Here is a 26,948-nt window from a genome sequence, read left to right on the forward strand (position 1 = left end):
GTTCGTCCAACAATCGTTTCTATTAGGAGATTACGCAATAAAGACCTAGCCGTCAATTGTTGGAATTACGTCAACTGGTTATAGTGGAAGAAATTCACTTCGCATCTTTTTCCACATATACATATATTTTTATAACACTGTCATCATTAGGCGTCAGCGTGACATTATTGCTACCAGTGTTACATATGTAACGCAACATATGGTACGTTACGTATGGTTACGTACGGGCGAGGGGGTAAACAGCATTGTTACAAGTGGGGGGAGGGGAGGAAGGATGGGGTGTAAAACTTTACCGTAACAACTGATGATGACACTGTTATGTTGAAATCGAATTGGGTCAAACATTTATCAGTGGAAATCAATGCAACGCCAGTTTTACCAAATAGGTTAAGTGCATTATCATATACTAATCATCTACAGATCACCTTTTGTTTATTTATTCCAACTGTTTCCACGAATGCTCCATTCTCATCCGTCTCTTAAAGAATTTGATCATAAATTTTCTTGTTTCAAACTACTTATACTTACTCGCCTTCAAATCTACATTTCTTGCTCCTTGAAACTTTAAATTGAATCTAATTTTCCTTCGGTCCATGTTTTGCAGCCATGCATCGTAAAACTCGAAACAAACACTCTGACGAACGTCCATCTTTTTTTTTCTAAACTATTATGCATGTTGGTGGCATAGATTTCTTTCGCTCGGAAATTCCCGCGCCGATAAAGCTCCTCTTCTTCTCCTCTTCATCTCCTCTTCTTCTGCATCTAAACATACATATATATGAGGGTACTTACGAGGTACTCTCCAGATCAAAGATCGTTCAATTTTTTCTCTCGGGACTGGGAGTAGAATTGAAGTTATTTTAAGAAATTGTGGGAGATGCCACGACAGTAGCTTTTAACGGAGTCATTTGTTTAATGTGCATTCTGATATAATGCCACAATTTCAAAGGGTAAAAATCATTCGCCTTTACTGGACTAGATGTAGCTTACAATACACAGGAACTCTATGTTAACATAAGACAAGAATAGCTGAACCGTATACAGCATAGGTTTGGATAGCTGTTGTTAGAGTGAGAAGTGTTTTAAATGCCAATAATGAAGTGGTTTATTGTACAGGAATAGCGTGTACTCATCTATTTTCTCCACTTGAGTGGTTTAAGAACGCCCATATCGAAATCCATCGTCGATTGAGAAGGAGATACATGCGCAGTTATGATGTTACGGATGCATCTATAAATTGCGCGTTATTGGGTGCGTGACAGCTCAAAGATGACCAAATGTAGTGAGACAATAAACACAATAAGCCTCGACCACGGACCAGCTGGTTTTACCAGTGGGCAAAAAATACCGCCTTCTCAGTGGTTGTGGAATCAAGGCGTCGGCGATGTGAAAAATGTGTGCTTCTACAGAGAGAATATACTGAGATATAACAATAGTTTCAACTTTCTGGTGAAATAAGTTTTCCAGAAAGAAATAGGATACCTTAAAACTTGAACGCACCTCGTAAAGTCTTTTGTGATTACACACCCTTAAAAGAAAACAAACTTGTCTGATTTGGTCTATTTAAGTTTTTTAAATTGATTTATGTATTTTTTCAATTCTATTCTCCTTCTTTAAAGTGAATTAACACCAGCTTGTGGGCATCTTAAAATAAAAACCGCATATCACACACACACAATGCACCACCTTAAGGAAAACGAATAGTAAACAGCATCGTCAGGAGTTCGGAGGTAAACATGGAAATCGAAATTCCTCCCCCAGGGGGCAGCGACGTAATGAGGAATAACCTCGTCTCGTAACGGGATAGAGAGAGTAGTATGAAGTCTGCAGCGACACTGCTGATGACGAGATACGCGTAAAGAGCCTGCACGTGCGAAACGACCAAAGCTGGGCCACACGCGAAGATTTGGAAAACTAGGCAGGGGAGGAAAAAAAATAGCAAAGAAGTTTCATTTTTTTCGTATTCATTTCCCGGCCTCGATAAAAAAATAAGTCGGTGAATGGACTATTAACTATTACATCACTAAAAAAAACACGTGGCGTGTAACGTTAAATTTCTCCAAAGCCGCCAATTCAGAATGTTTCTACTTTCATCAATAGCGTGGAGTGAGGTTTCGTGATTTTTACCAGTTCTCCGAAAGTTCTTCTTTGGGCATAAGTGTTTTTTTTTGGGTGCAGGTAACAGAAATATGTTTCATATCGGGGATGTTATATATATATATATATATATATATATATATATAACAGGTGCAGGTAACAGAAATATGTTTCATATCGGGGATGTTACATATATATATATATATATATATATATATATATATATATATATATATATATATATATATATATATATATATTTATACACATATGTTAAAAAGCCAAAAGAAAATGTTTTCGAAGCAATTATACAAGATATGTGATCAGTTTTTTGGAACTTAATTTTATTGCATCAAATTTTTTTAATACTCGCATATAATACGCTTTTACGCACGTACTTAGTTGTAAAATTTCAATTTATTATTTTGATTAAGTCAAAATTAATTTGACAGTAGTAATTTAGTAGCAAAAATAGTATTAAGTTAGTTGGAATATTTTTCTTCTTTCATCAAATTATTATGGAGCTCAAATACCCTGAAGAACGCAAATAACATATCGAATATCGGTTTTCATTTCGATTATATCTGGATGAAGACGAACCATCTTCATTTCTTAACCAGTTTTATCTAGATTCGACATCAGGTGAACAATGCTTTTGGAAGAATTTCAACGTATTAACATTTCAGAATGTATAGCAAGCTAATAATTGGTGAAAATATCGTTTTCCTTCGTTGTATTCAGGTGGCTTAAACAAACAAAATGTCTCAACAATAGGGAAAGAAAGGCAATCACAAAATGTCGGAAGGTAACTTCATGAAACGACGTAAAATAACCAAATCCGGGAAATTCGATGCTGCCAGAATGTAATTTATCAGAAATAAAGACGGATATACGTTCTGTACTCAGTTTATAGTTGAATATTATTGGTTCCTGAGAACTTTTTGAGATATTAGGGCTTTTTATATGCTTGCAAAATAATGTATTAATGGCATAAATGTGGCGCCTCGTGAATTATACACCCATGCATAGGCAGAAGGATGGCGGAGTGTTGAGAGATGGACAGACTCACTCGGAGAAGATGCACGGATATTGTGAAAGTTTACAAACGAAGAGCACGGGAATACCACGTTTTTCACGGGCGTCGATCAATTTTCCGAAAGGTCAACACAAGGTGTACCAAATCCGCAACCTCGCAGTCTTTTGTCATTTTCGAAAAAATAATTTCATTCGTGACTTTTGCCGTCTTACACCACTTTTCCCAGTAGATGCGCATCCGCGAAATGAAGTTTTGAATAGGTTAATTTATTAATTATTCTCCGTAATGAAATACCTGTGATGTTATTTACCTGATTTTTCTGTTAGACGTCGTTATATACTTGTACTAGACTAATTTTTGGCAAAATAAATTTTATCAGTCGAATGATATCCCAGAAAATTATTGTTAATTCACATCGAGGCTATTGCTAGTGTAAACCTAAATGTTCTTTTTCTCTTTTCAGGATTAGAGTCATTACACTACGCTCCTCTTCTAATCCGCATACTTCCTTCCATCCAACATGCAAATCTTTTCTTTCCCCTTCCTCGTTTGTCCAACGTTTTCCTGTAGATATATCACAGTGTTCAACATCCCACTGCTGATCAATATGATTTTCATTCATTTTTCCTACCTTCCTTATGATCCCTCCCAACAATCACCTCTCCTAGCACACCTAGCACTTCCTGGTTTGTTTTCATTTCTGTCAACATCATCTTCTCCAGCCTTCTTCACACCCACATTTAAAAAGCCTCCAATATACGCCTATCATCCTGTTTCAATGACCATGTTCCCGCGCCATACAAAACTGCGTTCCATATCAAAGTTTTCACGAGCCTTTTATTAACGTCCTCACTCAAAATCTCTGTCAGCGATGCCTCCCTTCATCTTAAAAGCTTCTTTGCCTAAAAAAAATCCTTCTACTTATGCCCCAACTAATTTGAATATTTTGGTCTAGGACCCTGCTAAGTTAGGAAAACCGATCTATCCTCTCTAGTTTTTGTCATCGTATTTTAATAGTTAACTCTTTAACTTAGCCTTCCTTCTTAAAATTCCAAAAACCTTAAGTTTTCTCCTGATTGCTCTTCATCCCATATCTATCACACTGATTTTCCAATGCGCTCTGCAATGTTTGTAACCCTTTGGCTGATTGGCAAACTGAAGCTTGATCATCCGCAAATCTTACTTAGTTTCCGGATAGCTCACTTACTTTCACTCCTACCTCCAAACTTTTCCATTTCATACTTTTTCGGTGGCTCGAACCTATTATCATAACTGAGACGTGACCAACCTAGAATAGATCAATCCTTTCTACAACAACTGCTGTGTCTAATTCATGTTCTCCATAATCCACTCATTCCTCCCCCCCTATCTCTCTCTTCTACTTTTTACTACAAACCCACCTGAAGTACTACGAGTCCAACTCCTATACGTCCAAATCACTTTAATCGACACCTCGTGTGTTCATCCAGGAATACGTACACGAGTTATACTCTCATTCCTAAGCGTGGGGGAGGATGGCACTTTCGTAAAATGCCTTTATCGTTGCGGTACACAAAATTTCATGATTTAATAGAGGTATTCAACGCTGTAGCCTTTCCGCAAACAAACTCTCCGCGGGCATCATCACGCATTTTTTTAACCTCGTCAAATATCCTTTCACCTTTGGAAAGCACACCGCCCAGATGTACAAAATACTTCTTCACCTTCCCAATCATTACCCTGTTTAAGCTCACTCGAAGGCCATCAGTCTTCGCGCAGTCCACATCAAACGAAATAACTTTCGTAATAGAATGGCATAATGGAATAATTCCATTATCTTCATGACTTATCTCATTAACTTCTAATGTAACTTTTCATGGAGATGAAGTAACTGAGTTACTACATCACCATGGAATCACAAGTTATCAATCCGAGAATTGGTTTGCAACAGATCTCCTAAATATTCTATCTACGGCTGATATTTTGATTTTCCTATATCTGTTCCTACGCAATATCCCGCAAGCTATGGCAGGTAGTGATTCAGCGTAGCGTAAGTAGCAGTGCGCCGGGGTTTTTCAATACCAGGCATGTACCACGAAAAATTATATATAGGTGCCCAGAGTGCCTCACCCGGGAATCGAACCCGGGACCCTCCGGTCAGCAGTCCAACGCCCTACCCCCTGGACTACCGCGACCCACATAAAAAAATATATATAATATAGGTATAATATATATATTATATATATATATATATATATACACACACACACACTCAAGCTGTTATTAAACATTAAGAAATACCTCATTTTTGATGGCTCATGCCTGGTGTTGAATCATTCCCTGACACACAGTTATACACCCGAAGGTTGGCTTGATATGCGCCCAACCCTAAGCCCTACTGCCTGTAAAACTCACTCAACAAGCGCCAAGAAACAAGCGTGAAACAGTGTCAACAATTTCAAAATCGCATGTTCGACAACTGACAATGCTCAACCGCAACAGAGGGCTCATCAATAATTTGGACATGTTCAATTGCCATTAGCTCATTCGCAATAATCGAATAGAGTCACTGGCTTTAAGATGACCGCTGACGACCCTCTCTGAAATCGTCCTGGATTGAACGCAAACACGATAGTAATGCAAAACAAAAGATGTGAGTCAGCAGCAGGAAAGTTGGCATTTCAACATTGACAAGTCCACTACTCAAGAGAACTCGAAACATTAAGAAAGTGTTGACGCGGAGGGTTCGCTCCGTCAACACTAATGTGGAGGAGTTTTAAGAGAAATGTCCACTCCACTTTTACTCGTAATGTACTCTGATCCAACGTGGTGACCCTCCTTTGAACAGTCCCGAGATTCTAAACATGCCATAGAAATCACCTCTCTGTTTTTTTTTCTCATGGCGGCATTTCGGTCGCACTTCCTGTACCATATATCTTTTTTTTGAAGGCCACCTACATGTTTGCATATTACGTAGGGGATATTTTCGTCAGATTGGGGGCGCGGTAATGCATATTTAATAGGACCGAACAAAAGAACACTTTCACTGGCAATGGGAGCCGTGGAACCAATTGAATAAAATGAAAAATTTCAGTTAACAAAAAAAAAACCAATGCTCTCCTTACTTTCTCCCTTATTAGGACTATCGTATCGTCGGTGGGCAATTCAATCCGGAGATATTGGTTGGCTACAGTTCTCCATTCTTCAGATTCCAATCCATAACTCCCGACCTGATCCCTGTTCCGCCTTAGATGCCCTACTTTTCTACGCCTATAAAACCTGTCTCTTCCCCTTCTCTAGGCGCCTTCCCTCATATTACGCTTCTATGGGAAATCCATTACGTTTCATTGCTTGTCCAATTCATTTAGTTCTTCTTTCTTACCGTGAAGGCAACCGTTTTTTTTCATTTCCCCCTATGTTCTTCGGTATAGTACTTTATGGTATATCTTACTTCACCAGCCCAATTGATCTACTTTCTCTTCCTCCAGTAGATTAAGATTGCAAAAGGTTCTAATATTCTCCACTCTGTTTTTATAATACTTAGCAAAAGAGGCTCACGTTAAACACATTATTTTTCAGGACGAATTCCATGAATAACAGATGTACTAAAATTACTAATTAAATGATGGACCGTGGGCTAAAGTTCACATATGATGACGACTTGAGCGCTTATCTTTGAATTTCACACAGTACGTGCCATTCCTAGAAGAAAATAAAAGCTTCTTTCTATTTTAATCTACTCGAATTTTCCTAACAGAGTGAAGAATTTTTCTTTGAGAAATTTAAGGATTCTAACGATTCATCAATCTACTAATAGAAATCTCTATTTTAGTGCACAAAATCTATTAATATAAATCTCTATTTTTATCTCTATTTTTAAATCTATTGCAATCACTATACGACTACTATGTATTAAGGTGCATTCAAAAAATATATTTTCTCGCGCGTGAATCCTCAGTTTTGTACCCTTACAACTCGTTTGCCCTCGTGAGGGAAGCATTTATTCAGACGTGGGTGTTTAACCTTTGTGGGTTTGAACACTCATCTGGTTGAAAGATGTGGTAGAGAGGTTATCACTTAACGTTTAAACGGCTTAATTCCACGACGCTTCGATGCTTGCGCAATCCTGCGCGAGACATGCCCACCTAATTGTGTGCTCTCAGGGCCTCGTGTTCCACGGCCAACACCCAAAAAATATGTCCTTGCCGGCATTTTCACGAGATTTCCTTTTCTGTCTAGGGCAAAAAGTGATCAACAAAAGGTTAATGCAGAACCTTTGGGCGGGCCCCGACGAATATCGCACCGGACCGAGATATATTGCATGTATTCAACAAGACATTTTATGGCATTAATTCTTTCTACCAGAAGGGACTAATATATGTGTGTGTATATATATGTATATCTATATATATATATATATATATATATATATATATATATATATATATATATATATATAATATATTTTTTTTGTGTGAAAGAAAATGTATAATTATATATATAACACTTTTTGAAAGTCTCACGGACGTGAATAATAATGCATAACACTTAGCACTAGTGGACACACACAAAAACACACAGAAACACACAAAAAAGAGACTATTTCTCGAATTTTCGGTGGTCGTGGCAATCGAAAATTAAAAAAATGGTGTATTTTTTTGTGTGTTTCTGTGTGTTTTTGTCTGTGTCCATTAGTGCTAAGCGTTATACCATTATATATATATATATATATATATATATATATATATATATATATATATATATATATTCAAGCACGAAATCCCGCCATATGGCGAACAAATATTCATTTACATGGAAATAGATACAAGGAAAAGGGATAGGAACACAAATAAAGGACGAACAAGGAGAGGTGGGGAAGGGGGAATCGAGCAGATCACAAGCACAAAAATATTTCCTTGACCGGGACTTGAACACCGGATCTTTCCACTTGCCGGGCGGATGCTCTAACCACTTAGCTATCAACGTAATTAAGATAATAGTTGAATTAAGAGGGTTCAGGTATACATGATGCACTCGACATTGTACCTCGAACTGTACTCGAATATGAGATAGAAAGGGCATTAAGGGAGACAGTCAAATACGGCCGTGGGAGTAAACAACATTCCTGTAGAACTACTAAAAGGTTTAGGAAAATGTGGGAGGAAGAGTCTATATGGACTGATCCGTAGTATTTATGAGGAAGGAATCTGGCCGGAAGACTTTGTGAGATCAGTTTTAGTTCCTATTCCGAAAAAGGTAAAGGCTACATCATGTGAGGACAATAGGACGATAAGTTTGATATCCCTCGCAGCTAAAGTTGTTCTCAACATCATTGACAACAGGATAGAGAGTACAGAAAATGATTACTTAGCGGACGATCATTTTGGGTTTGGGATCGGGGGAGGACTGGGAACTGTCAGTAGAAATGACATGGATGCAGGAAAAATGGTTGAAAAGCATATTGATCAGCTTTGGGATGTTGAAGACTGTGATAGAGGGGAGAATGTTGGGCAAATGAGGAAAGGGCAGGAATAGGATATGGATATTGGAAGGGATGAAGGGAGGAATTACATAGAGGTGATGAGGGGCTTGTTGTTGAGTAGGATGTTAGGTTGTATTTTTTTTAGAGAAAAATAATATTCATTTGGTAGATATGTCCGTCCTTCACTGCGCCAAACATCCCTATCCAACTCCCGCCCCTTCCTCGCTTCCTAAATCTCTACACATAAGAAGAGAATGACACAGCAGACTTTGTTTAGTTCCACAAACAAATGTATAGAAATGGTACTATGAGGCAGATGTACTTGAAAATGCGCTTTTCGGCGAATTTTTGGAAAAATGGTTTAACAATTGATGTTTCAATGGAAATCAACACAGTCTGCTGCGTATGCCTCTTCTACAATATGGCGTTTATACTAAGTAACTCCTAACAATGCCAATATCATCTCTCGATACAGTAATTTCCAGCTAAGCTGTCAGATATTCCTGTTAAACCACATGGGGAGGGTAACTAAAATTTGTGAATTCACTCTCAATGAGTCTTCGACTTCTCATATCATGACTGGCCCCTGTCGTCCACGTCTCGTACCCGTAGTAAAATAATAATAACTCTATATATGGGTGATTTTTAATGAACAGCTTCCTTGTGTCTAGTATTTTACTCGCTCTTCTTAAAAGTTTGCAGTCAGGTGTAAAAAAGTGTTTATATTTTTAAACATGTTTATCCTAACTTACGGTCGTTTTTTAAAATATTGCTGGAAATTTAATCGTATGTAATCAAACCATCCTTTTAATGTAATCTCCAATCTTTATAAGCAGTGCGTTTCTTAAAAAAAAACAAAGTTTTTATAATAAAACTTCACTTTTATGTAAACTTTTCACTTAACTTAAGGGAGACCAAGGCCTCTTGTTTCACATGAAGCATTAAACATTTCAAACAGGAAAACAGTCGTACTCATAAAACTTGCCATCAACCGTTATCTATTCGACAAGTGAATGTGCTAATTTTATATTTAAAAAAAATGACAAAATGCGTCGTCATGATTTTTGTTAATGATGGCCGCGTGGTTTTTTTTCTTTTATAATATCCGTGCCATAAAAAAATCTCAATCCATATCCGCTCACTCGTTGCAAAATCGATGCGCGTACATAAATACATGCATACTGAATGGAATTCGAGGTTGGAAAAATAAATACGCGACCGCTAAACTGGTTTTCAAAGTACTTTACGACGGACGGGAATCTCAAGAGAAGATCGACCGCTTACACTCGATTAACGATAGGGAAAACAACCTAATCGACGAAACGAAACGATAATTTCACATGCAGGTCGATTTTTTTCACTCATTTAATTATAAAATAATTACCCAATGCCCTTGAAACCGGAGCCCGAATGCCATTTTAAAAAATTAAATCTTATCATTATTCTTCTCATATTTTACCATATATCGGTCTAACATTGGAATAAATTCATTTTGAACGTAAAATTTTGATATTTTTTTCTACCGAAACTTTGTATTTGGTAACCAGGGCTACAATTTTGCCGTAAACTAATTTTCCCCATAAATCAAAAGGCAAATTGGAACTTAAAAATGGAATTCAAATAAATATTATCATGCATACTTCAGTCTATAAGAGATTCTGTATCCCTCGATGTTACCTTATTAAGTTTTTTTTAAAGGATCCACCTCAAGGTAGACATTATCAAAATTTTACTACTTCCGTACGCTGTCGCCCCATTAACTTTTAAAGGCTGAATAAACCTGAGATGAGGTTTTCGCGACTCCTCCCGGAAGCCACGCCACACTTGAGGCGGAGGAAATCATTAAATAAGAGTATCGGCGGAGTCTGACGCACTCCAAAAACGTAATCCCAAAGTCATTTTATGTTACTTATAGTCCGGCATGATTTGCATCGCCTGTTTTCTTAAATCTGACATTGTAAATACTTTAAAATGAACGATTACTCTTACCTTAGGTACAACAGAGTCACCAAGGGGGTTGGGGAGGGAGAGTGGTTATTTCGATTCGCCGCATGGGGTGTTAAGTGTTTTCATAATACGATAGAGGCAATGAAGGCAAATTCGAACATTCCACGGAACAAGTGCACTCACTGTGGGCGACGGCGACGTCTTTTGCGATGCTCTTCAACGTGTATGTGAAAGGAATGATAAAAGAGGCATGGGATGTACTGGAGATAGGAATGAAAGCCGGTGGTGAAATCATAAAAATCATTTAGATTTGCTGAGAATAAAAGTTTATTTTATTAGTCAGGCAAGAGGTTACAAGCGTATCTGAAAGTCAATATGATATATAATATATTCAAATGTGATATATATATCATATATATATCACATTTTTATATATCATATATATATCACATTTATATATATATATGTGTGTGTGTGTGATTTTTATGTTTATATATATATGTTTATATATATATATATATATATGTTTACATATATATATATATATATATATATATATATATATATATATATATATATATATATATATATATATATATATATGCATGTATATTTCTATTACTTGAATGAAAGTCTCACGGATGTGAATAATAATGTACACCAAGAAAGCACTAGCGAACAAAAACACACACAAATGAAACTCACAAGTATTACGAGTTTTCGGTGGAAATACCGCACCACCTTTCTCAAGAATTTCCTTAGTTACTTCTCTCCCTTGAGAAAGGCGGTATTGCCACCGAAAATTCGGAATGCGTGCGAGTTTCATTTGTGTGTGTTTTTATTCGCTAGTGCTATTTGGAAACAGGGAAGCTAAATTAAACGTTAAAATAGGAGGTCATAAACCAGAGTAGATGGAATAGTTGACCTACCTCGGGAGTGTTTTGGAACTAAATAATCAAAATATTAGGGGCATGATAAGAAGAACTACACTGGGCAAAGAAGGATGGCATTGATGAAAAAAGCAGAGTAGTAGTTTTGATAAGAAAAACTGGCGAAAACTGTGATTTTGGTTTACTACGGCATGGAAACAAGATCATTGAAACAAGATGGATGACGTAGATTGGAGGCTTCCACAAAATGTGGGTGTGGAGAAGGATGGAAAAGTTGAACTGGAGAGAAAGGAATACAAACGAGGAAGTGCTAGGCGTGTTTAAAAGGGAGAGGAGAGTTGTGATAAATCCAAAGGAGGCAGGAAGGGTGGATACATAGAATATTCTATACGCAATGGGATGTTGATGACTGTGATATGGAGGGATAAACGTTAGACAAGCGAGGAAGAGGTAGCAGTGTTGGACGGAATGAAGGGGGAAGTAAGTTCGTAAAAGGAATTCCAAACTTACTTTAGTTTCCGATGTCAAGTTGTGTTTCTTTAAAGTCTTTGTTTATCCTTCAACGGTAGAATGCCAATACCATGTTTCTAAGCCGCACAAAACACGCTCAAGATCGAAGTTTAAAAGAGTCTTTTCTAAACGGATGACAATATGTCTCATTAAAAGCATTCCTTGAGGAAAGAGAATAAGCGTAGATTGGAGGAAACTGTGATGTTAGCGTAGATTGGGCACACAGGGAAAGAGCAATGTATCCTAAGATGAAAATGAAACTGTAGGGATGGGGTGCAAATTAGTGGTATTAGCATAATGATTCTTTCGGAAGATTACCTTTTAGGAGGCCGTAGCCGGAGGTAGGAATAATGAGCGAATCTTAGGATTTATTTAGTGTGACGAAAGCTTTTCGGTGAATTTAATGTAATTCTTTATGCTCGGAAGCGTCTTATCACAAAATCGTACTGCATCACTGTGTAAACATTACTACAGGTTTTTATATTACATAACTCGGAAATATGGATAACTCGATTCTAGTAGAAAAAACATGTTTAATTCCCGCGTTCCCATTGGTTGGACTTGGGAATCGAAGGGTCACCGATGCACGATAGAGCGAAAGGAAAAATAAAATATAATACAACCGACAGCTGGCACGTGAGCCGATTTCTTTGATCACTGTGGCTTTCCGTCATACGTGACCTTATTTTTGGTTGGCTAAGTCCCTCGTGGACTTAGGAGTTAAATCGTAGCGTATTTGCTGCATGCATTCGCATCTCAAACGCGTTTCAAACGAACACCACCATTTATTCCTATTTGGACCGAGCGAGGACATTTTCAACGGGTAATTGGTGACTATTTGCGTTCTAAACATTGAGGAATTTTAATTAGCCCTACTGAGACCCATGAGAGACTGAATCATGTACCCAGTAGCAGTCTCATTGCATTAGAAGAACTAATAAAATAGCATTAGAGATTCGTTATGCGTTGCAATTATTTGCAATGTCGTTATTTAAATGTATTGATGGCACTCTACCGTTTAAGGTAGGTTTTGGATGGACCCGAACTGATCACGCTTAAAAATCTTAGCTTTTCTTAACAAGGCACAACATGACATACGACACTACAGTAAGCCCCTCTTCAATTCTGCATGCTTCCTTCTATCTACTCTTTATTCCGTCCAACATACCTATCCAATTCCTGCCCCTTCCTGGCTTGCGCAACGTTCTCTCCTCTACCACAACCCTTAACCTCCTATCGACAATCAAAATACCCTGCAGCCCTCTTCCCTCCCTCGTTTGGATTTCTCCAAACAATTCTCTCTCCTTCTCCACTACTCTTCCTCGTTTGCTTCCTTCCACATCCTCGCTTGTTTTCCTTTTCGTCCTTTTCCATCCTTCTCCTCACCCATATCTCTCAAAAGCTTCCAATCTATGCCTATCGTCTTGCTTCTATGACCATGTTTCCGCGCCGTACAAACATACGCTCCTCCATACTGAATTTTTCAAGAATATTTCCTTAACATCCTTTTTAAACTTTCCTGTCATCTACTCCCTACCCCTTGTGACATTTCTTAGCCTCGCATAACGGAAGACAAGCTGACGACCCGTTCTGCAATAAACCTTCGATAATTATTATAAATATTCCACTATTAATATTCCATTCTTCAATTATTATTATTATTCCACAGGTTTCCTTCCTACCTTCATTCCATCCAACATTCCTATCCCTATTTCTGCCCCTTTCTTGTTTTCCTAACATTCTCCCCTCTATATCACAGCCTTCAACATCCCATTGCCAGTCAAAATGCTCTGCATTCATTTTTAATGCCTCCTTTGGATTTCTCCAAAGTATTTTTCTCTCTCCTCCCCAACAAACTATTTGAAAAAAACAGCACTTCCTCGTGTGTTTTCCTTTCCGCCCATTTCACTTTTCTCATCCTTCTCCGCATCCACGTTTCAAAAGTTTCTAAAACGTCATTCACGATAAATGTTATCGTTAAATTGTTTCACTTAAACAAATAAGGCAATGTTTTTTTTAATCGTCTTTTTCTCCGACCCCCACCCCCAACCACACGCAAATGATTTCAACGGATCATGTTCGCTTCATGGATTCCCGTCAGCTGCATCAACGATGAAGACCGGATCCGCGCAAGTCTGAACGCGAAAGAGCGAAATATCGCATTACGACGAACAGCTCGCATTCCGGTCAGTGATTCCACGTACGCCTGAGTTCCCCCTTGGCTCACTGGAAGGCCCCGTCACTACTCAACGATCACGCGGGCGTCACGGCTTATTATTATTATTATTATTCTTCCCTTCCCTTCCCCCACCTCCCTCTCCAAGTTGCATAAACTCGAAATGTCAATATGTTTCCCCTCCGCCTCGATCGGTTATGTATTATTTTTTTTAAAGAGTCAATTTCGAAAAAACAAAATTGTGGTCGAGAGATACCAGAAGGAGAATGGGGTCTTCGGGAGAACGCCGTGCGCGCGAATAAATCGAGTTTGTGCCGAGGGCAGAATTAATTTCGCCCGGGGCGAACCTCGAGTTCGCCTCCCAACACGAAAACCCCTTACGAAAAAAAAATTAATCGAACGATAAAAAGTCGAAAATACTTCAGGAAAGATAAAGTAATAATGATATTTTAAGAAGAATCAAGTTGAGGAAGAGGAGCTTAATGGAGAATTGGATGATAGGAAAAATGAGTAAATTATTAGTATTATTATAAGTAAATCTACCGGTTAAGGTAGCTTTCTGGATGGACACAACTACCAAATAAATATTTTGTGACTCCTAAAAAAACACAATCCAGCATCCTACTCTACATCAGGTCCCTCTTCATCTCTGAGTACTTCCTTCACCCCATCCAACATCCCTAACCTGTTCCTTTCCTCGTTTGCCTCCTAACATTCTACCCTCTATTACAGTCTTCAGCATCCCACTACCGATCAATTCGCCCTTCATCCATTTTTCCTGCCTCCATAAGATTTCTCCCAACAAACCCCTCTCTTCGCCCACCATGCCAAGTACTTCCTCATTTGTTTTCCTTTCGGTCCATTTCAACTTCAAATGGGTAAATATTTACATTCAATCTTAAAGAGAAATTTGAATTGGGACGTGAATTTGTGCGTAAGGGAAATTCGTTTGTTGGGGGAAGAGGATAAGCGCAGGTTGGAGTTGGATGGAGTAGAATGGGGAGCATAAAATGAACGGAAGGGAAAAAAATGAAGTGGCGTATTAGGCGTGGTTGAGGAAAAAGGGAAATCGTAGGGAGGGATGTATTCGAAGAAAGCGGTGGATATAGATTATACTGATAGACAATGGGATATTAAAGACGATAGTGAAGGTGAGAATGCCGGGAAAGCGAGGGAGGAGAATAGTGGGGATTTTATGAGGTGTTAACGGAAGTGGAAATCATGTGGAGCTAAAAAAATGTTATATTTTAAATTGCAGTTTTATAATAATTAAAGTCGTGTTGGAAGACAAAAATTAGAGCACGGTCGGAACAAATTACCTATCTCTTAGTGATCCTCTTAAAAGCGCTTTGGACAATAATGGTCAACAAGTAGTAAGTTAGAGGAAACATAAGAAAAAGAATTACGTTGGGCAAAGAAGACGATACATAAAATTTCAGATTTGATTATGATCAGGCTTTTAGTTTTTCAATCAACCAAGTGGTCGCAAACTCTGCAGCACGCATTGGAAAGTCAGTGCGATAGGTATGGCACGAGAATAAATGTATACAAAACAAAGGTTATGCATTTTTCCAAAAAGAGAAAGGTTGAGAAAGGTAAACGTTCAAAGAGGCGGGTTAAAACTCAGCAGGGTTTTGGACCAAGATGGTCAAAGTAATAGGGACATAAGATGGTGAATTGCGTTCCACAAATAGTCTTTCTCAAGGAGGAGGGAACTGATGACAGGGGCGTTGAATAAGGATGTTAAGAGAAGGCTGATAAAAACTTTGATATGGAGCGTAGCTATGTACGGCATGGAAGCATAGTCATTTAAATAGGATGATAGGTGTAGGATTGGAGGCTTTTGAAATGTGGGTGTGGAGAAGGACGGAGAAGGTTAAGTAGACAGAAAAGAAAACAAAGGAGGAAGTGCTAGGTATGGTGGGAGAAGAGGGGGGGATAATGGGAGATATCCTAAGGAGACAGGAAAAAATGGATGTAAAGCATATTGATCAGCATTGGGATATTGAAGGCTGTGATAAAGGGGAGAATGTTAGGGAAACGAGGAAAGAGCGGGAATAGGATAGAAATATTGGACGGGATGAAGGGAGGAAGGAAGTACTCAAGAGATGAAGAGGGGGTGTGTCCATTCAAAAACTTATCTTAACCGGCTAACTTTGAAATGGAGCGTAGTTTTGTTCGGCGCGGAAACATGAGGGTAGATTGGAGGTTTTTGAAATGTGGGAAGAGGGATTGTTGGGAGAAATTCACAGGAGGCAGGAAAGATGGATGCAGTGAATTTTAAGTGTCGATGGGAGGTCGAAGGCTTTGCCAGAGAGGAGAGATTTAGAGATTAGGCAAGCAAAGTAGAGGTAAGAGGAATAGGATAGGGTAGTTGAACGGAATGAAGGAAGTATGCGGAATTGAAGAAGGGTCCGTTGTAGAATGGTGTGTCATGCTGTGCTCTGTGAGGTTAGGTTAAGGGATACAGCGATTTTCAGTCTGTGTCCATCCAAAACAACATAAATTGATTGACTACTACCTTACTGAAAAGAACGGCAATGGAGATACCAATGGCTGCAACGACAAGGCTCCGCCTTTAGAAGATGATGACTACCTTTCTATCTTAGTGTTGAGTTAGGAGAGGTTTGAAAGTATAGCCAGTTATTAATTCCTTGGGTCCAAGAAACCTAAATAGAATGTTCTGGTAAGAAATACGGCAAGTCACACTATACTTAGTCAACATATCCAAAGATATTTCACGCACGCTTGAAATATATACGTAAACGTAAAATCACGCCTTTATGTGAAAAATTTGTAACTGGACAGATTGGTATTCACAGATTTATGCCACTTGAGATTGTTGTTGGTTAATTATCTTTCCCTTTGTTCCGCAGATGTAGGAATGTACTGAGGGTGTTTGGCCAATCATCCCAGATCTGACGAGAAATCTTCAAGTATGTGGCTAGCTACCGACAGATGCACTTACTGCTGTTAAAACAATGAATCAGCATGGAAACAGTGTGTCCCCCACAGTTGAGCCGACCATTCGCTCTCTCTCTCTAACAACGTAGTGTCTAGAAACCCTAATCATGTGCACTTGATCTAATGGAATAAACATTGATCGATTGTTCTTAGTTATTGAGATGGGACGTAGTAAGAAAGGTACTTGGTTGGAACAAGTTTAAAGTGGAATAAACCCAGCAATCGCTATAAGTGTTCCTATCCTATCCAATTTTCTTTGCTAATATTTTTGTCGGCTTCCTTACCGTCATTTAAATATTACGAATGGAATGGTGCAGCATTATTACGAATGGATACATTTTAAAATTTCAAATATTTTGACCGAGTCCATTAAATTTTGCGTTTGCCCAACACCATTCGTCCCGGGAGTTTCGAAATGACGCAATTGAGGTTACGAACCAAAACAAAATAAAATGGTAGGCGATTAATTTCTCACGCTTATATAATTGGGTTATTAAGCTCACCGAGATTTAATTACGCACTTGAAAATTCAATTGAAACTTTCAAGAAAACCTCGAACATATTCGAATTTATTCGGTTTTTTTATTCGAATTGAAGAAATGTATATCCCGATATAAGTTCGATGACAAATAAGTAAAAATAGAATAAATCTGAATTATCGACATCGAGTCGATTAAGCACATTATTACATGTGGAATGATCAGCAGTCGAAATCGAATGCAGCTAAAAACGATGGTTTGTTCTTAACTGTAATTTTAGAATATTTTGTGTCGTATTGGAGGACAACACAATAGATTTAGTCACCGATGAAAACGATTTTTGCTCAGGTGGACTTATTGTTACAAGCCCTTGTATATTCCATATCGGACCACTTAGTTCACATTCACCGCCTTTCCCTTCACTTTCCCCCACCACCAACTACATTTCGCCTAAGAAGGTTGCGCTCTATCGTAAAATAAGACTTTTCACATTCTCCTTTGTAAAAATTTTATGGAGATCACATATGCGGAACTAAAACGAAACCATTAATAGTCATAAACTATTAATGTTGCTTCATGTTATTTCTATATCCTTTTCAAATCGTTCAAAATTCTAATAATTGCTCTACCCAAAACTAGCTTTCCCAATATTATCCGTCCGCCAAAGTCTCCCAACATTGCCTTGCCTTTCAACATCTCCTGCGTCAATTTTTCACGCCTATTAAAAATTCTTCCTAAAAATTCTCTCTTCCTCTACCATGCTTGGAACTTACTCCTTTTTTTATTTTCCATCATTCTTCTCCACACCAATATCTCATAAGCCTATGCTTCTCTTCCTAACTAAGTGACCAAGTTACGGATCCACAACATGATTACCCTCCATATTAAAGTATTAGGAAAATCTTTCCTTAAACCATTATTCATTGCCCTTATCATCAATACCCTCCTACTTGTTAAGACCTTCTTTACCTTACACAATTAATTTTTTTATATCCTTATTACTTCGTCCATGTTCATCCACAACATTTCATAAATAAAACGAACTGTTCTTTCTCCTAAAATTCATGACCTCCAAATTTAATGTTTAACTTAAGTCTTCCTGTTTCTTGAGGATTTTGGGTCAAATTATGGATACAAAATGGATGACATATTTCTTATGAGCCTGCAGAAGAAAAAAAACTTTTATCGATTTTTCTTGAAAGTTGTCACTTTTGTTTATGTTATCACTAACCACTATCGTATGAATTAACCCGAGTTGATACGCGAAGGTAAGAGTTTTGATATGGTATCCGAAATTCATACCGAATGAATTTTTAGATGGGGGATATCTAAATTTCACTGATAATTTAATTCAAGCGAGTCAAATGGCAATCATCGCTGAGCGCGTTAGAAAAACAGTGTGATAGGCATGGGATACGAAACAATGAATGTAAGCAAAACAAAGGTTTGTGTGGTCTTCGAGAACGAGGAAGGCTGAACTTAATATTAAAATAGTAGGGAAAAAAACCATAGCTGATGAAACTGTTAACTTATTTTGTAACTGTTCTAGACCAAAATTGTCAAAAAACGGATAAGAAGGGGATCGAGATGGTGCGGGGGCTAACGTACTGGCTTCCCACCCTGAGGGCGCGGGTTCAAATCCCGGCGGTGTTGAATATTTTTCAGAGGTATCTCGATCCCTACTTGAGGTGCTTTGTGGAGGGCACTTTGAGTGACTACGCCGTCCGTCGGATGGGACGTAAAACTGCGGACCCCTTGGCGCCTTTCGTAAAGAGTAGGCTAATGCCGACGCCGGGTTTCTCTCCACCCTTCATCCTTTCCTATCCATCCCCTATGGCGCAAATGACCTTAGCTGTCGGTCGCCTCCCCTAAAAACTACTACTACGGATAAGAACATAAGAGGAAGAATTGCGTCAGAAAAACAGTTTTCACAAGGAAGCGGGAATTGATGACATGTCCGTTGAGTAAGAATATTGAATATTTGTGAAAAATTTAATATGGAATGTGGTTTTGCACGGCGCGGAACGTTGGTCGTTGAAGTTAGATTTAAAACGTAGATTGGAGGCTTTTGAAAAGTAGGTTTGGATGAAGGTGAAGTGGACAGAAAGGAAAACAAATGAGGAAGTGCTGGGGGAGGAGAAGGAATTGTTGGGAGAAATCAAATGGAGGTGGGTAATACACACCCACAGTAATCAACCCGAAGTTCGGTTTAATAGGTGATGGTAGAGATCACCCAGTACTAAGCCCTATACGGCGTGTGAAATTCACACATCAGGGTAGGGGGGCCAGTTCCTTTCCCTGTGCCGGTGGTGGTTTCCCAGGAAGACCTGGTACCCGAAAAATCACTTAAGCTTGGGTGGAACTGCAGGTGCTCAGAGTGCCTTATCCGGGAATCAAACCCGGGACCCTCCGATCAGCAGTCCAACGCTCTACACACTGGACTACCGCGACCCACGTGGGTAAAATGGACGCAGAGAATTTTGATTCGGCCAATAGAATGTTGAAGAATGGTATATAGAAGTAAAAACTTAGGCAGGAAATGTAGGGGTAGAAAAAGGATAAGCATGTTGGACGGAATGGAAGGAGGGAGGAAGCATTGAAGAAGGGTTTATAACAGTCCCGGGTGGCAGATTGTGTCATGGACGACGCTAGAAAGTGTAGAGCTGTTACGTTTGTGCCCATTGAAAACCTACCTTAAACATTAGACTGCCTTATAATAAGGAAAACCCAAAGTTTATCACTCGGTATTTGTATCAGGGACTGTTCAGCCAACACTCTTAGTAGTAAACTGACGAGCTGTCCGTTATAACAAAAACTAAAATTACAACAATTTCAATAATTGAAACGATCGCTTGGTATATTATTAAGTCATTTAAATTCGTTTTCATCACATGTTAATTGTTTCCTTCGGTTCAGAAATTGTTAAATCTAATTTTCTCTATATACGTACACGAGTACAGTTAATCTCAAAAAACCGCGAGAGATTCCGCCACAGTAACTTTTAATGGAATAATTTTCTGGAGTACATTGAAATGCATACAATTTATAGATGAAGGAACGAGGCGGAGTCTTAGTAGCTTAATTGATAGAAAGTACTCGACTTGAAATCCAAGGGACCCACGCTCGAATCCCAGAATCGAAGTTGAAGGATTTTTACCCGGTGAAATTCCTGCATTTACCAAAACACCACTATGGTTTGCCATATCCACGCGTTTTCTTCCATCTTATCCAACCAAAACTAGAGGGTCAGGGGCCATTTTCAGGTAGATTCGCACACACCACAATCATCATTCGCAATAAGCCGATCCACATCGATCTTTCACTACTCAAGAAGTTTTATCACCGGACGAATGTATTGACGCCGGTAAGACGTCCTCGAAGTGCCGCAAATGCAATCGTGCGAACCGCTCCAATAAAAATCAACCGTCAAGCTCAGATACAACCGGGAACTCGTTCCTCGCGTTGCGCGCGAAAGTAGGATCTGGACTCGGAGAGGAAAAAAACACTTCGAACTTTTAAACAAAAAAAAAGAAAAGCAGGTCGCACTCTCGAAGAAAACAGCTGTTGGCATGAGTTGGAAAAATATATATATAAAAATCAAACTTGCTTGCGCCATATATATCTTTGCGATAACGAATTCAATCCAATTACTACAGCAAAAATCCACGTGCTTTCATAGCAAATTTCTATCGTATTTACATATAAAACGACGATCTTGCTGCGGAACCCATTCCAAATGTTCTTTTCTCCTCGTGCAGCGTCTGATCCAAAGTTTTCGCTTCGTTAGACTCGGTACGTCGAGTGAGTTGCAAGTGAAGCGCTTTCTTTCTTGTGACAGGAACAAACGGTGGCTCGTATTTGATGAAAGCAGTCGAACAAAAATGAGTAGGTCAACGACCTCTTTTGGCTGACATGACTGAAATTTTCTTCACTGAAATGGCTACCCTTCATCTGCGCGCCACTGTAAGCATACGAAGTAATTTCATCAAACAAACCCAATGGTGTACACCCAGAAAAGTATTTTTTTCTGATGGATTAGACCAAAGTGTTCGGTGATCCTAATATATTTTTGAAAAAAATAGGCTTTTAAATAGATTAAAATGAAATGCAAAATATTAAGCTACTCACATCTTTATGGTTTATATTCTATACCTAAGAATGATGACATTATTCAAAACTTTAGATGCTGATTGAAAAGGAAAATGACTTTAAAATCAATATTTTTAAAACATACTGCAAATGATGACTACGGTGACCATTGCAATGCTAAACAAGGCATCTTAGACAATGCAAGCGCAATTATGGTATATTAAAAACAATTGAGATTTGTGTCGGAGGGGATCAGGATTGGTGCAGTGGCTATCATACTGGCTTCCCACCCAGAGGGCTCGGGTTCAAATCCCGGCGGTGTTGAATATTTGTCAGAGGTATCTCGATCCCTACTTGAGGTGCTTTGTGGTGGGCACTTTGAGTGAGTGCGCTGTCCGTCGGATAGGACGTTAAGCTGCTGACCCCTTGGCGCCTTTCGTAAAGAGTAAGCTAATGCCAACGCCGGGTTTCTATCCACCCTTCATCCTTTCCTGTCCATCCCCTTTGGCGCAAATGACCTCAGAAGTTGGTCGCCTCCCCTAAATACTACTACTACTTTTGCCGGAAATGAAATATCAAAGCAAAATTTTCATTATTATTGAAAATAGGGGAATATTCGAAACCATAATTATAAGATGATTGTCAAAGGAAAAGTATTAGCATGAAATCTATCTCCTTATTGATTGATGTCACCCATTCTTACCCAGAGGTGGGTTCATATGAAATTTGAAATTCCATTATATGACAATAAAAAAAATGCTTTTTTGATTAAAAACTTTCCATTGTCACATTACGCAAGTTTCATTGAATTCAGGTTCAATTTGGTAAAAATGCACGTACCATGAATGCGGACGAAGAAATTTTTCCATTATGGAGGAGTGTTAACTGTATACTGGTTTCATAATAGCTTAGTTTTCATTGTATATTTCATTTCAAGAGGGGTTTTAATTTCTGTTTTGTTTCATTTTACATCTGAAGGTACATTTTCAGAATGACGGTAAGAAATTAGGTTCAGCTGAAATCACAGGAATTTCTTAATCCATAAATTTGCCTCCTTAACAGTGACTTACCTTGTTTTAGTGGTGAGTGAAACAAGTCTCAGATGCAGGTATATCACCAATATAATACATTAAAAGCCTCGTCATTTTTCCTGGAATGTTCATTTTTCCAGCTTAATCAGAATACAATTGGAATTACATGACTCCATGACAAAGAAGAACTATGTATGTATTTATCCTACTATTAACTTATAAGGTATACCCTATCTACTCCCATGAAAGTCACTCATCTATCTTATTAATCCACCTATGACTAAATCACCTTGAAAAAAACAATATTAGGAAGCAAAACAAACAATAAATCACATGATCAAATTAGTCTTATAATGATACTAGGCTATGTATAGCATAACAATTATAGCCCACTGGTTGTGGCATTTGTTAAAAGCTAACAATGACAACAATTGTGTATCTATTGCAATGCTGGGATGGGTTAACAATTGGGAATAATGCTCAGAGAATCAATTGTCAATGAAAAACATAAATTGTTATTGAAATTTATGGCATTGCAAAGTAATGCTATATTCCACCATTTAAACTCTGTTACAGACAAAAATATGATAAATTCATTATTTCAAAGTTGTCTCTTGATTAAAGTGAACTTAGTTGTTTACTAGGACACCGAAATTTCACTGTAATTCATTAATAGTAGAGAGGAAACTAAAACTAATCTTGTTTATATACCTATCAGCCTTGAAACTTCCATTGACTGATAGGAAAATAAATTAATTCAAAGATGAAAGAAAGCTAGATCTCAGTTTGAAAGCTTAGAGATGGAAGTTAACTTTTAAATCCCTATTTTCATTTCCCTATATGCATATGAACATCCTGTTCATATCATCAACATATCAGTACTTCAGTCAAAACCTTTTTTTAAACCTAATATGAAAAAAAAATTATGAATTACAACAGTTTCTGCATTAAAAGTCGACAAATGATTATTGCCTATTTTTAAATTCAGACATAGGCACGAAAAAAATTAAAATTTCAATAGACCTCTCATGCATGCATTCATTTCCAACGAATTAATCAAGTGATTCAAACAGTTTTCTCTGCGAGAGACCAATCTTTGCCAAGTTGTCAGCAGTCATATTTATAGAAATTAATCAACAGTAAACTGCCCTCCAATTAATATAAAAAATACAGTCATATAATGATTAATAGCAACACATACCCTATAATGTTGCTCGGCAATTTCTCGGGCATGCTTATTCCCAGCATCTTTCAGTTCCTTCTCTTCCTTTTTCCTTAACCTCAAGGCTTCAAGGTGATGACGATGCTCATACTGTAAGATGAACATAAAAAGTATTGAGTTTTGAAGCACAAAGCAAAAAAAAAAAATTTCAATATTTTCTCGTAAATGAAAAGCATTGTTTATTTTTTCATAAGACTTGAGACATCACCTTCAACTTCATGAATTTCCTCTGTGCTATCATTCGACGGACGTGTGCCTGGACCTTAACTATTGCCCACATGGTATTGCGATACATCCTTCTCACCAAGTATCCACGGCAACGAGCCTGGAGGGAAAAAAATTAAATATGATCAAAATTTTTTTTATATTAAAAAAAATAGAAAAAAATCAACTTTTTCAAATTGGTATTATAACTATCCATGGCTCTCGTTAATCCAAATACACTGTAATAAATATTCCTCTATTTATGTACACTTAAATCTATGATTTACACATCCAGGAAATATTTTAGAAATGGATCACCATCCAATCAGGTCTTAAATTTTGACATAATTTTTATTTCGTGATGTTTATAACATGAAAATCAAATATTAATGACAAAGGAAGGAATTTTCTCCAATTCCATTACCTGGAGACCAACAATGTGTCCGCGAAGGTGTCTGAATCGGTGGGACAAAACTCTCGAACGGATGAGAGCCTGGAGACGCATGTGGCCAACCTTCATTGCCCTGAACCTCTTTCTCTGCGCATTGCCACGCCATTGACGTTGTATCAGAACAGCTGCTTCCCTCATACGCTTGTACCTGCAAGTTAAACAATAAACTTGATTACACACTGGTTTGAACACACATAAGATTAATGCTGACTCACCTCAACATATTACTGTGGAAAAATTTAAGTACTTTTTCCATGTTCTGCAGCCAAGTAATATATAGTTTCGAGGAGGCTTGGGAGTAAAATTTTTCTTTGGCTTACAATTATATACTTTTGAAATCATCCTTTATTTTAATTAAAAATAGCAATTTTCCACAAAAATAAAATTTAATGCGACCGGTTTCAATGTTACTACATCATCATCAGGTAGATGATGATGTAGTAACATTGAAACCGGTCGCATTAAATTTTATTTTTGTGGAAAATTGCTATTTTTAATTAATCATGATATTCCACCATATCACACCTGAAACGTCTCTTTTTATCCTTTATTTTGTAATAATTAAAATATATCCAGTCATATCAAGTCTCTTATTATTAATTTATTAGTCACAGTAGTCCAGGGGGTAGAGCATTGGAATGCTGACCAGAGGGCCCGGGTTGATTCCTGGGTGAGGCACTCTGGGCACCTTCAGCTCCACCCAAGCTAATGTGCTTTTTGGGTACCAGATCTTCCTGGGAAACCATAACCGGCGCAGGGAAAGGAACTGGCCCACCTACCCTAATGAGTGAATTTCACAACCGGTTGAGCTTAGTACCGCGTGATCTTCACCATCACCTACCAAACCGACCTTAGGGTTGATGACTGTGTTTATGGTTTATTATTCATCTAATCAAATTTCTTTCATTCTATTCAATATATGAGGGTGGTCTGAAAATTTCGGACCTCAAAAATTTCAGAAAAAATGTCTTGTATATTTGTTTGGTCGGAAACATTTCTGACCAACCATGTAAAATTAGTTTATTGTATGAGGTCTGTCTGGAAACTATTCAGCCATACAAGGTTTTTGAGAAAAATAGCATACATAGAGCAATGAGGCCCCCTTAGTCCCCTTCAAAGTACTCTTCTTGGGACCTTAGACATTTATCCCAGATTTTCTCTTTCACTTTTTAAAACAAGAAGCAAAGTCTTTTTTCAGAATAGTCATCAGCCGCCTCACTGCATTCTTCTTTATCTAATCAATTGACTCTTAGTAAGACTGGGTATTTGTTTCAGGGTAATAGCCTTAGATCCATGAATCTTTTCCAGTTATCTCCTCGTTTAGTAAAACTGGGTAATCATTTGTGGTTTTTAGCTAGTCCCCTGCAACTGCAACATGAAATTTTTTTGATATATGACGAGATATAAGAGAACGTGGCAAGGCAGCTGATGACCATTCCAAAAAAGGACTTTGCCGATTGCTTTGAAAAGTGGAATAGATGTAAGGATAAGTGCCTGAGGTCCCAAGGAGATTACTTTGAAGGGGAAAAAAGCCTCATTGTACTAGGTAGCATATTTTTCTCATAATATACCTTCCTGACTGACCTCGTATGTATTTTCATCAAATTATTACTTAGGAGATGATAAGTTTGAGTCCAAAAATGGGAGAGGCAACCATTAAATCATAGTATTACTGAAGCCATGGATACGGGGGCTCACAAAATACAATCAGGATGTATTTGTTTTTTCGATAGATTTGAGGTATCAACAGAGTGAATAGCATAGCAGGGTTAAGAGGGGTAAGACAGGGGTGGCCATTATCACATGTGCTGTTCAATGTATGTGTGGAGGAAATACTTCAAGGGACATGGGAAGAACTGAATAGAGAAATGAAAGTCGGTGGGGAATTCATAAAATCACATTGATTTGTGGATGATCAAGCTTTAGAGTCAGCCAAGGGATTGCAAGCATTGATGAGTGAATTGGAAATTCAGTGCAATAGATATGGGATGAGAATAAATGTAAACAAAACAAAGGTTATCCATTTTCCATGAGAGAGAGAATAGCTAAGTTTAATACGAGGGTCATCCGGAAAGTAGTACCCGTTCGTGCCGCATGAAGTGCTGACGACGCGAGTAGCCGCTGGACGAGGTCAGATAGCTTCGGTGGCTTGTCTGCCTTCTCTGAGCCAAGTTGCGTGACGCTAGCATTGCCTGTGTTGTTTCTGTGATTGTTTACAATGTTTAAAAAAATTGAGAACGCCGCCAGTTGTGAAATGAGGGCAGTGATTAAATTCCTCAATGCAAGAAACGTTCGCCCATGTGATATTCATCGCCAATTAAAGGAGGTGTATGGAGACAATGTAATGGACGAGTCGTCTGTTCGGCGGTGGTGTCGCAACTTCAACATGGG

At 38.1% G+C, this 26,948-nt stretch overlaps 1 protein-coding gene across 1 annotated transcript in view; it reads right to left on the reverse strand.

Moving 5' to 3' along the window:
- The window catches only part of ck (myosin-VIIa ck), a 327,005-nt gene that overhangs the window by 45,900 nt on the left and 254,157 nt on the right, over positions 1-26,948 (reverse strand). Inside the window, exons 16-18 of the mRNA XM_071597488.1 lie at positions 24,531-24,705; positions 24,111-24,227; positions 23,882-23,992 (exon numbers count right to left, since the gene is read on the reverse strand). Of these exons, the coding sequence (XP_071453589.1) occupies positions 23,882-23,992; positions 24,111-24,227; positions 24,531-24,705 (403 nt within the window). The remainder of the gene's footprint in view (positions 1-23,881; positions 23,993-24,110; positions 24,228-24,530; positions 24,706-26,948) is intronic.

Source organism: Hetaerina americana, unplaced genomic scaffold (genome assembly GCF_022747635.1).
Source record: "Hetaerina americana unplaced genomic scaffold, ioHetAmer1.1.p SCAF_9, whole genome shotgun sequence".
NCBI classification, from domain to species: domain Eukaryota; kingdom Metazoa; phylum Arthropoda; class Insecta; order Odonata; family Calopterygidae; genus Hetaerina; species Hetaerina americana.